We start from the raw sequence: 12580 nt of genomic DNA, 5'->3' as shown, positions 1-12580 counted from the left end.
AAAAAAAAATATAAATCTTTTGAAAAATTGAAGAATATATTGGATATGTCGAAAGAAGGCAAAATCATCTCGGAAGATATTGTAAACTTACGTCTAAAAAATTACTAAGATATCTTATACGAAGATAAAAGATATTATTTTAAAAGTCGAAGAAATTATAAGGTTTTATTATTAAGAATATATTCATTCTTATACTCTCAACTTCATGAAACAATGACATTATAATGTCATTATAATTATATGCTTAAACATTTAGACGCATTTATTTGTTCCTCAGCCACTCTTCTTTCATGACTCTATCCGAATTCTAACAAAAACAAAGTCATGTCTTGGGATTTCTCAAACCATGCTGGTGTCCTTCCACTGAACCCTACCTAGGGTTCTTGGGACTGGAGAAGGAATATTTTGCACACGAAATAGACCAGTACCATTGCAGAATGATATGGTACGATTGATTCTGCAAATCTTCTTTATGGGACTGCTTATCCGAACAAGACGAGCACTAGAACACTGTCTTTGATTAGTTTATTGCTGATACTTGGATTAGTTTTCTGAGAGAGGTACTTGGTCATTGACTGCTTCTCATGTAGGTAGGCCATCCAAGATATGCTAGTAGCAGGTAGTAGAGAACCATGGCCTCATCCAGGCTTAGTTTCATCACTCCTGCCATTACTGAAAGCTCCAATATAATACTTGCTGCAGCATCCTTAAGTGGGTGATTAAATGCTACATGTATATATTCTCCACCACATAATGGAACTTTCTGATTCCCAAAGACCATTATATTTGCTTGTTGAAATGCTGCAGAACTCTCAGGAGTTTGCCTTTGTTTTCATTTGATGAGTCTGTCAAGTGTTGGGTTGATAAGAAAACATCTCCAACGAGAAGGCAGGTGTTGAGAGGGAAGAAGAAGGCACATAAATCCTACCATCGTTGGATATTCTTCCGACTGAGGTTAAAGAAGAATGCATGCCACCACCCATGAACTGTTCTTTAGCAAAGATGCCAACGATGAACTATTCTTTATCCTCCCCCAGAAGGCAGCATATCTGAGTGGAAATCATATGCTGCAAACAAAAAGCAAGTGCATAGCTAATCGGCATGACATCTAGTGATGCAATATTTAGGACTGATCTCATTAGTGATGAAACACTGTCAAACACAGTCTTTGACCAAAAACACATTTCATGCTTGCGCAAATTGTGTCTTCACTCCACCAATTTGAGGAACTCATCTTCTCTGTGAGATCCTTACGACTATGATGTCTGTCAACATATGCAAGACGATGGGTTGCTTATTTCGGATTATACGGCAAGCATAATTCATTCTCAACACACACATATAATGGGAATGTCCATAAGAAAGCCCATAATTTTGAATGGGCTCACTACTCTTCTCTTTTGTAACCTTTGGGTAAGTTATTATTAGAGAGAAAGAGAGAGAGAGAGAGAGAGAGAGAGAGAGAGCATTCCTTGTGGTATATCATGAGCTACATAGCTTTCCTGGATTACGGTTCTTGGTGGGTTCCTTGTGGTGGATTATGAGAGCAATGTTTGGATTTTGCTTGAGAACAAATCATCTAGGAATTTACAGGTTGATCATGATAAGTTGCTGTAATGCTATGTATCTTCCTTTTTATCCATTCAAATCCAATACCTGGATCCCAGTGCCAATTGTGTGAACTGCAAATAATAGTAATAATAATAATAATAATAATTATTATTATTATTATTATTATTATTATTATTTACCTGGCAATCCTTAGGTCTTGATATTAAGTTTTTGTTCATATGTGAGGGAGAAGTCAATACCATCCTTCATTTTAACACATGGCTTATTGCCATCAGATCATTCAATCAACTTTATAGCTGATGAGACCTAAATGTGTGTCAAATTGTACCGTCAGTAATTACACAGTTTAATATATATAATGTATATACATGTATATATATAATGTTGTATATAAACCAGAGAATAATAGTAGTTGATATATATATATATATATATATATATATATATATGAAATAATGTTATATATATATATATATATATATAGATGAAATAATGTTATATATAAAAGAAGAGAATAATAGTGGTTGATATATATGCAGATTAAATGAGGTGTTCCTCATCGACAGCCAACCATGCAACAGTATTCCCAACTGTCCCACTACCACCCTCTTCACCTCTATTACTCCGCTCCTTTGTTCGGTTGTTGTCGCGATCGCCATCGCCCACGCCCACGCCCACGCCCACGCCTTCCAAATGCGGCCGCGATCAAACCGAGGCTCTCTTCCTCCTCCTCCATAGCCTCTTCTTCTTCTTCTTCTTCTTCATCACCTAATCTAATCCGTTCCCTCCTCTTGTTCGATCGATGGCTCCGATCGCGTTGAAGAAATCTGCCAGCTCCGCCCAGGGCCTGACCCGTGGGGGCGCCCCGGATGCCCGTGGCTTCGTCCGGGACGCCGTTCGGGCCACCCTCGCCTCGCCCCCGCTCGGATCCCACCCCACTCTGCCGCAGCGGCAGGCGGATTGGGTTCAGGCGGAGATCAGGTTCGGACCGCCCGTGGGCGGGCTCGCCCTCGACGCGGCGCCCGCGCCCAGGGTCCTCTGCTGCGAGGAGATCGACGGGCGGAGGTGGAGCTACGTGGTGGACGATGGTGGTCACCCGCGCAGGGGCTCGGCCGTCCGGGCCGTGCCGTTGCAGAGCCCGATGGCTCCCTTGGAGGTGAGATGTCTATCAGTTGCTTCTGGATCGTGTAATTGGAATATCCGAAGAAGTTATTGCCTCCTTTTTCTCCTCTTACTTGTTTGATCCAGGACGGTGCTCAATTTTCTTTGCGATTTAATCGTTTAACGGGTAAAAAATGTATCTTTTTTCTTTTTTGTACTTCATTCTTCCCAATCGCATGAATTATTTTTTTTCCTATCTTCCCTGAGATGCCTGCTGCGACAGAAAAAACATCGGTTTTAGATTGTTGAGGAGGAAGTTTTGTCTCCTTCATGTTACGGTTGCTTTTTGTTGCACCGTACAGAACAAATAGTTTGGACTGAGTAGATTAAGCAAGAGGAGAGATGGTAATTAACATGATGCCATCAAGACATTGTTGCTGAAATTGATGTGGATCATGAATAATATATTGGAAAATTATAGCACAATTCAGATATATAAGCCTAAGAAGGGTGCCCGACAGGAGTGTCCTGTAAAATGAGAAAGGATATTCATTAGGATCACATATTGGTATATTTAAGTTTGATCTTCACATGCGGTGTCTTATTTCACAAATGCCCCTTGTTTGCCAAAAAGAAGGTGAATGTTTGAGGTTATTAAGATCTGTCATCTTTTTCATTCCAGTTTCGATTTGTGTATTCCCAGTTTGTAAATTCTTTTAGGACGCTGGAAAGGAAAGCATTTACAAACTTAAATTTCCATATGTTCTGTAATGTGATATTGCATGTAATATTATCTATTAATTCATGGGAAAACTCTGGGTTGTGCAGTGTATGCATAGGATATCTGTCGCACCTATCAGGAAAATGAATGCTGGTTTATATTTTCTTGTAGAAATTTAAGCAAAGACAGTTCTCGGTCATCCCTGCATCATGAGTTTACATTTTGGTGCAGGAATTGATGTCATTTGTAAGATCTTATGTAGTGCCTGAAGGCTTTCCCGATAGTGTTACCCCTTCATATGTTCCATACATGACTTGGAGAGCTCTGAAGGTACCTTTTTCGTCTGAAACATTCTGAAATGAATAATTTTTTCTATACATGTCTCAAAATTATTTAGAAGGATTCATTTTGAATTTTTTTTTATTTTTCTTGAGCCCCTTGTTACTAATGATTGACATTATTGATTAGTATTTCTTTGGTGGAGCCATGGGTGTTTTCACGACACGGACACTATTGAGCTCGGTTGGAGTATCCAAAAATAGAGCAACATCAGGTGCCATTGCCATTAATTGGATACTCAAGGTAAAAAAATCTGAGTCTTCTGGCATAACAATAATAGCTAACATTATGTATTTTTAACACAGAAGTTTGGATTTCAGCGACAGTATTTTAGATATCCACTTTACCTCAATTGTGCAAGTGAAAATGGTTAATGCTGCATGTATAGCTTATGGTCATTATCCACTTTAAATGCAATGATATGGATATAATATAGGTTATGCGTATTTTCCTAATGAAAGTGCCTTGCACCCATTTATTACGTTTTTTGTCTCAACGGTCCTAAAAAATAATAGCTTCTATTGGCCCTTGCCAGATCTATTTGATCAGGTGTAGACCACCATGTACAATGCAATTTTGCAGGCTTATTTGTTGCATCCATTTTGAATTTGGTAAAACGCACACCATGTTAGTTGTTTCCCAGGCTGTGTAAATAGATTTTTGCTAACAGGTTTATATTGATATCAATGAACATTTCATTTCCTATGAGCAGTTTCGTAGCAACTGATCCATGGTGCTTTTTCCATTACTTCTGATTTTTATGTATGTATGTGAAATTCTTTTAGTTTTATCATTTGATCTTTCACTGCATAAACATATGAATTAACTCATCTTCTCTGCAGAAGATATTTGTTATAACTTATAAGTAATTGTTCATTAAACAACTTCTTATTATGAATTTTCTTTTAAATAACTGTTGAGGTAAGATCCAATTCTAATGACAACTGTTGCTCAAATACTGAACTTGACCTTTACTTTTTGGGACTAATCAACTCGTAGATGTTTTCCTCCCACATCTGGCTTTCCCGTTCTGGAATTCACTGGCTTTACCTATTGACATGTTGTGATCTTGACTTCATTTTTTTTAGAGTTTCCTGATCTTATAGTCAACCTGGTGAAAGCAACTGCTTTTTAGATAGCTGTCATCGCAATCAAGCTATAATAAAGTTACTTCAGTTGATGTTACTGGTAGCTGATCCTTTCACATGCATGTAGCTGTTCCATTTGATAGAATACTTATGAATTTTAAACCATAACCATTGCACTTATATTTAGATACTTACGAAGCAAAAAACCATACTCTTCATTGCTTGATTAGTGGCATGAATCTCTCTCTCTCTCTCCCCCCTCTTCTCTAGAGAAGATCATAGGCATGTTTCTTACTCTTATTATCCTGTAATTTCTGTCAGTTCTATTTTTTTAATTGATTTTCATTTAGATTATTTTAAATTTTTAACCACATTCAGTATTATTCAGGATGGTGCTGGACGCATTGGCAAAATGCTCTTTGCACGACAAGGAAAGAAGTTTGACTATGATCTAAAGCAGGTAAGCTCTTGTGCTCTTGTAATTTTATTTTAATGGAGATACAGATATTTGCCAGTGATTGACAGATACAGATACTAGTGATTGATGATTGATATTTGCCGCAGCTTCGCTTTGCGGGTGATCTTTTAATGGAGTTAGGTGCTGGGGTAGAATTAGCAACTGCTGCTGTTCCACACCTTTTCTTGCCATTGGCTTGTGCAGCTAACGTGGTGAAGGTTGAAGAAACAAATTCATGTCCTCAGTTTCTGGCTTCTACCTGGGGATGTTCATGACATATGATGTCTCCAATTTTTGTCCTTTACAGAATGTTGCTGCTGTGACATCAACATCGACACGCACTCCAATCTACAAGGCCTATGCCAAAGGTGAAAATATTGGAGATGTTACTGCTAAAGGAGAATCTGTTGGTAATATGGCTGATCTGGTATGTTATTCGAGGATATGCTCACTTACCTGGCACAAGCAATTCTATATGAATAAATGCAGCTATCATTTCTAGTATCGTCTTACTTGTCTTTCACTTTTTAAGTTATAGAAAACATTTTCTCAAGACTCAACTGAATCTTTCAAGCTGTTAGCAAAATTGTCATTTAGTAGGGAGAGAGAAGGTGAAAAACAATGTAGTTACCTAAGAAACATTTTAGCTTCATAAATATTAGAAATAAAATTGTTATATTCTCAATCTAAATTGCAGAATTAGGGAAGAAACAATGGTGACTATTTAAATCAAAACTCATTTGGTATTTGCTGAGAGACTACATGATAGGCATATCCTGATATTTGACAAGCTTTATATTTTTATGTTTATTAATTATTAAAGGTATCTGCAGCTTCAACATAATGACAACAGATGACAAGTAAGCATGCCAGCTTACATAATTTAGTTAATGAAAAAGGTCTCACTTTATAAAGAATGAAGGTCGCAAAGCAAGAAAATTAGTGAAACCTATGTCTATCAACCATTCTCGAATGATCCTCTCAATGATAACAATGCTTTAATACAAGTAAATCTTTTTATCATTTTCAGGTAGACAATTATAAAGAAAAAATATCATAAATTTCTGATAAGTACCAGAAAGATCCTTAAAAGTATCTACTTTCTCATTTTGTGAGAAAAGGGGATATCTAACTATTACAGATACTTTAAAAAGGTACAGATTCTTCAAAATGGTGATACTAATTATACTGTCTCACTGATGTGGATCAGCATGGAATTTATGTCATCTGGCATTGGATTTTCTCTCATATGCAAACACAGTACTGGCACACTTTCAAGATGGCATAAAACAACATGCTGACACCAAGATGATATTCTAGTTACCAGCTAGCCAAAATCAACATGAATCACCAATGAAATCCATGGCCTGGTGGCACTTCTAAGAATTCCCTCAATTACAAGGCTTTTTTTACCTTGCTACCATCCGAGTGGTTTATCAAATCACCTATTAAAAAGGAAACTAATGAGGTGGGAAAGACATTACCTGGCTTGAATTATAAAAGCCTTGTGCAGAAGCAACTTCTCTCAAATATATGAAACCCTGAAAATAAAACTGTGACAGGTGGACAAGTATCTTGCCTCAAGAATAAGGTGGACAGATCACAGATAAGGTCACAGACATTCTATAATGGTTTAGTTTATCAACGATATTGAGATACTTAAGGCATGGAGATTACATAGTGCTGGTAAACATGGATAGTTGGGAATCACTTTAACATTCATTTCCAGAATCTAATTAGGGGTTGCTGTGATGATCCTTAAATTTTATTTTATTTCCAGCACCTTGTTCAATTTGTTTGTTCGGGATTCTCCTAATGAAGTTTTGTGTCTCTTGACAAGCTTACCCTACTTTGAATCTGGACTGGGGTTGTGGTATATCTGTGTGCCAAACCAGAGATTGATTAGTACCCTAATATAAGGTCCCTGAACCAGAATGGATGGTAGTTGATAGTCCACATATTGGTTTTGGACCAGACCCGGTCTGTCTGGTATTTAAAACATAGGTGCCAAGCATCTCAGCTGGACCTTTTTTAATATTTTACTGTTCAATGTTGTGAATTTTTCTAATTCTTGCATGTTATAAGTGCATCTCCAGTTTCTAACTTTGCTGCTATAAGACATTTAACTCAATCTTAAAAGCTAGATATTTTGGATAATTAAAATGTCAAACTATCCTTTGCTTGCGGACTCTTCAACCTATGTTACTATCAATAACGGGAATTGATTTCTACAAATGAGAGAGAGAGGCATGTAGATCTTTTGCAGAGGAATAGTGTTTTCTTAAGATTGCACATAATACTTCATTTGGTTTGTACACCGTTTTTGATGTTTTATTAAGCATTGTGATAAAAATGCATTATAAACTACTATGACCATATATATTTCGCATTATTTTCAGTTGGGAACTGGACTCTGCATCTTAATTTCAAAAAGGAACCCATCTTTGGTGGCCTCATTTGCATTCTTGTCATGTGGATATGTTTTTAGTGCATATCAAGAGGTCAGTATCGGTTAGCCTTTACTGTTTACATATGTTGCTTTTCTAACTAAGAGTTATCTCTGACACATGCTTAATGTAATCTTTTATCCATCTTAACAGGTGAAATCCATTGTATTAAATACATTAAACAGAGCAAGATTCACTGTTGCAGTGGATTCCTTCATCAAGACTGGTAGGTCAAACAAGTCTTCTAAAATATAATTGAATTTCTGTCACCATTATAAAGGATTTAACATGTGATGTGGTAGTTTGGCGTGGTTTACAAATTTTGAAGTTTGGCCAGTAAAAGAGAAAGTAAGAACAAGAATGGAAACTAGGAGGAAGAAAGGGTGACACATATATACAAGCACATAATGAACATAATAGTAGGAGCAGTCCGAACAGATGGAGCTACTATCAATGCAGGGTCAAGAGAGGATCAATATGATCAGCTTTATATATGTTGTTGGTAATAAATATTAGATTAATATTAATGACAATGATGATAGGAATACAAAGAATAATAGTAATTAGAAATAATGAACCATAACCCTCATTGTGTCGCCACACATTCTGCTTATGTGGACTGCATATTTAATCACATTTTATGTCATGTTAAACATGTAGAGCTATCTCGAATAGTGTGGCTTCATATATTATGTGAGGTTGTAACCTAACTGCATTTATTTATGTGGTTAAGCATGTGGCCACATTTCACTGCACAATAGAATGTTGCCAAACAATAATTAGACATTAGGCTAACCATGTCATTCATAATAATCAGAAATACTTATTTGTTATGTTCTTTGTTACAATTCTGTATCAGTTTGAACTGCTTTTCTAAACATATGTTTGTACTAAATAAATCAAGCTGAGTACCCTCTCATAGTCTTCATTTGTCAGTCTACAAGCTTAACTAATATTTTGTTATATGATAAAAGCCTTGCTAGTGATTTGGTTCTAAAATTATAATTTTTTAACCTCAACTTAATGTTCGATTCTTGCAATTTTCTAGGGCATGTTCCATCACTTAAGGAAGGAAATTCTAAGGAAAATATTTTTCGTCCTCCATGGTCGAAACATACATCAGTTGTTCTAGGTATGCAACCACTGGGTTGTTGTACTTCTATCCATCTTTCAGAAGTCTAAACTTTTATATTTACTTCTGCATGCTGGCATTTTAGGCCCAAGATTTTGTGATGCATTCCAGGAGCCAACTTCATTTATTGCCATAGAGCACTTGTTTGAGGTAGTATTTTTACCTTTTGCTCTTGGTATTTGTTTGATGCAATGTACTTCATGTAAATGTTTATGATTGTTCTACATGCATGCTTCAGTTTGCTACATATTTTATCAAGTTTTTGAAATCAACACTAGTGTCATGAATTTTCTTTCCCACATTTTTTTTCAGCCAAGTTGCGTTATTTGTTCTTTTCTTTATACACTGTGTAACTACAGAAGGAAAGATACATGGTGTCCTACAACCCTTCAAAGGACAAAATATATGCATTACTGAAGGATCAAGCAAAATCAGATGATATATTGAAAGCAGCTTTTCATGTGAGTATGGGCTATTGATGGTGGATTAGCCAGAAACACCTGCTTGTTTAATATTGTGTCTTCATGACAGGCTCATGTTCTTCTTTATTTCATCCAATTGTCAAACACAAATCAAGCTTTGAAAAAGCTGAGGAATTCTAACCAATCAAAATATGAAGAGCCCATACTTCCTACAAATGCCAACTTCCTTGCTCATATGGTGGAGTCTTGCAAGATTGTTTCATCATCATATGCAATATTCAAGAGGAAAGCAGCGGAACAGGTGATGCATGGAAGACTTGCTACTTCATGGTAGCTTAGGTGCACTCATTTTTTCGGGATGTTCTACTCTAGACACTGCTAGGACCTTTCTGCTTAAACACGCATTTGATTATATTCAATCTAAACCTAGCTGGACATAGTAGCAATTTATAATCATAATTTAATTCTGTAAGATTGGATAATATTTACGTACAGTGATTGGGTCCTCACTTTAGATTATCTTAGACAAGGATTAAATCTCAGTCTAGTACGGATACCTGTTGTCAATTGGATTCATATATACTAGTACCATACAGTAGTACACCGAGTGCCGACACAGGATATTACTGGTTGGAACCAAGCAGAGAGGCAAGAGAGAGAAGATGTTGTTGGAGAATATATTGTCGCTTGGGCGGTGACAAAGGAGGCGAGGATGCTGCTACAGAATTGACCAATGCCAAAACCCACAATCCTGTCAGTGGAGATGACATTAGGAGGGGACGAGGTGGCGGAGAGTGGAGGATGCTGAGCTCAAGCGGAACTCAACTGTAGGCATTGCTAGTTGAGTAAGACATGAGTGAGAAAGACAATGCCCTTGGCACTGCAGTCAAGACAGAAGCGAGAAGTCAAAGGTGACATGGAGGCAAAGGAGGTGGAGGCTGGAGTGGCAGAGGAGGGGAGAGAGAAGGAGAGTACAACATTATTCAACTGCATAAGCTGGAACCATCTGCATTGGTTTTGCTAGACAGTACAACAATATTGGGCTGCATCATCTGCAATCGTCTTGTTGGTTGACCATTAGACTAGTAAACACCGACCTATATACGACTGGCTTGTAGAACCTTGGTCTTCACTTTAAAAGATGAATTGTGTAATCACAATATCAAAGTACTTACGATAGTCCATTGTCAGATCAAAGAAAAAGAAACTAAGCAATTTTGAATTTTTTGAAAGGACATCAGAATTACCCATAGTCATTATCAGGATATTGATGGTGTTCACTTCAATCGATTTTTATATATACCTCTGTTATGGTATATTCATTCTCTTAATTGTTTTTTTTCCAATGGGAATATGGAATACATGTTATGCAGGGGTGATGACAAATTCCTCTGATAGTTCATTGCATATTCAAAAGGACTCCGCAAGTCCAGTGTCTCTTATCCTAATTGCTGGTGTATGAGTGTGGGTGGTTGCCGTAAAATGCAACATTTATTCAGAGCTGAGAGACCACAAAAGATATTATGGCCAATCCCAAACATTTTGAATTAGGCATGTAGCTTTATTGTTGCACTTTAGTGTTGGTATGCTATATGACTAATGCATCAGAGATGCCCATAAGTGACAATTTTATGAAGATGTACAAAGCCACGAGGATGAAAACTCTGATATCCTTGTTAACATGTTTCTGCATTTGTTATGTAGGAAATAAATGTATGGCAATGAACTGACCAGCATTCATGCCTTTCATAATTCATAACGTTTCTGCATTCATCTGAACAAACTTTATTGAGAACCGAGCGTGAGCATAGGTTTTTGTTACTTTTTGCAGGGATGGATAATGTCGGAGTCATTGCTGAACCCTGGCAGAGCTAGGCTATTTAGTGCTGTTCATAGTTAAGATTGCATTGATCTCAGAACTTCGGCAGACGCGTCACTTCACGGACTGTTCATAGTTAAGATTGTGCACTGAGAACTTGATGGTCGAATTATTGCTTCATATCACATCATGAGAAGACGGTGGATTGCCACGTTCAAGTAGTTAACACTTCATGCAATTGCAGGGTACACAATTCTTCCATCTATCATGCAATGTGGAGATGGCTCATTATGGTGATGGGACTTTATGTTTCACTGGCTCTTTGATATGCTGCTTTTTGCAAGTTATAAAGCCCGACTATATCTGAAGCAATTTTGATCTTCTGAAGTCGCAAGCTTCTCGTTCTTCTATGCGATATAGATGGGTAGTCTTTTCTTTGCAGATTTGTGGGCCTTTTTCTTTGCCGGTTGATGTACCTTTTTTCTCATCTTAATGTTGTAAATTTCTTTGTATCATTATTCAGGAATATTTTGTTGTAACATAGTAGGTTTGAGGTTCAAGATGATGGAAAAACGGTTCCGAGGCTAAGCGATGGGTTCAATTGAAGGTTTTACAACAACATAAAATGTTTTTTGTAGGAAGATAATTTTGTAGATCCGTTTGTATTATATTTGGTCGAAATATGGTTGGTCATTTTTAGCTGCATGAATCTTTATTCTCCTCCTATATATTTGTTTTTGTTATTCCTGTGTCTTGACGATGTGTAAACAAATGTCAAAATCTTCAAGCAGAGTTATCTGTCATGGAGTTATTTTGGCATTAACATGCATAGTTCTAGGGAGACGCATATCTTGTATCGTCTGTTTAGAATCGGTTCATTAACATGCAAACTAAACTGCTGTCGGCACAGGTGTAGACATTTAATGGGGCTAATTACATATTATCTATAATATTGTAGTTAGATCTTTTTATTATCTTAATTTTTTTAGATTTAAAAATTTTATATTAAAAGTTTTAGAGTGATGAAATGAAATATTTAATCTCATTTATCCTAATATCATCGGTTTTATTGACGAAAGATATAGTACATGCATAAATAACACAAAAATGATAGATAAAAAGATAATTTTAATGGTGGTGACGGTCATCATAGGCGGTTATTATGATGGTAGCCGGCGATAATGATGCAATGATCGATCTTGTCGATGTCAATTTAAACATTGATGACGAGAAGGAATATGAGATAGAGTAGTGAGGCGTTCGCGTCGACGCCATAGGAGGAAGAGGGGGGAGGTGAGGCGTTTATGTTAGCATCGCATTGCTTTGCCTCCTCTTCCTCCTCCGAAGCCGCTCTACATTTACGTTAGTGCTAGAGGAGGAAGATGAGGCATCTACGTTGCTGACGACGTGAAGGGAGGAGGAAGATGAGGCAAGTGAGACGGAGAGAATACGACCGATCGATCTTGAAACCCTAGCCAAAAT

General features: G+C 37.1%; 1 protein-coding gene across 3 annotated transcripts; it reads left to right on the top strand.

The window, feature by feature from the left end:
- The first annotated feature begins 2153 nt into the window (after positions 1 to 2153).
- LOC135678189 (protein root UVB sensitive 6-like) lies at positions 2154 to 11803 on the top strand. Of its 3 annotated transcripts, XR_010514846.1 has the most exons (14): positions 2154 to 2728; positions 3626 to 3724; positions 3863 to 3976; positions 5210 to 5281; positions 5386 to 5496; positions 5586 to 5705; positions 7678 to 7779; positions 7879 to 7951; positions 8774 to 8857; positions 8943 to 9007; positions 9217 to 9318; positions 9389 to 9580; positions 11111 to 11233; positions 11343 to 11803. XR_010514846.1 is itself a non-coding variant. In XM_065190697.1 (13 exons), exons 1-13 carry the CDS (start codon positions 2375 to 2377, stop codon positions 11177 to 11179), a joined length of 1557 nt encoding a protein of 518 aa, XP_065046769.1. In that variant the 5' UTR covers positions 2154 to 2374; the 3' UTR covers positions 11180 to 11803. The 3 variants fall into 3 exon arrangements, 2 of the variants coding, with proteins under 2 accessions (XP_065046769.1, XP_065046770.1); XM_065190697.1 differs by having other exon boundaries at positions 11111 to 11803; XM_065190698.1 differs by lacking the exons at positions 9217 to 9318; positions 9389 to 9580 and having other exon boundaries at positions 11111 to 11803.
- The last annotated feature ends 777 nt before the right edge of the window (positions 11804 to 12580 follow it).

Source organism: Musa acuminata, chromosome BXJ1-7 (genome assembly GCF_036884655.1).
Source record: "Musa acuminata AAA Group cultivar baxijiao chromosome BXJ1-7, Cavendish_Baxijiao_AAA, whole genome shotgun sequence".
In the NCBI taxonomy this organism is placed as follows: domain Eukaryota; kingdom Viridiplantae; phylum Streptophyta; class Magnoliopsida; order Zingiberales; family Musaceae; genus Musa; species Musa acuminata.
Note: the sequence above shows the minus strand (reverse complement) of the source record. Positions and strands in the feature narration are given on the sequence as shown.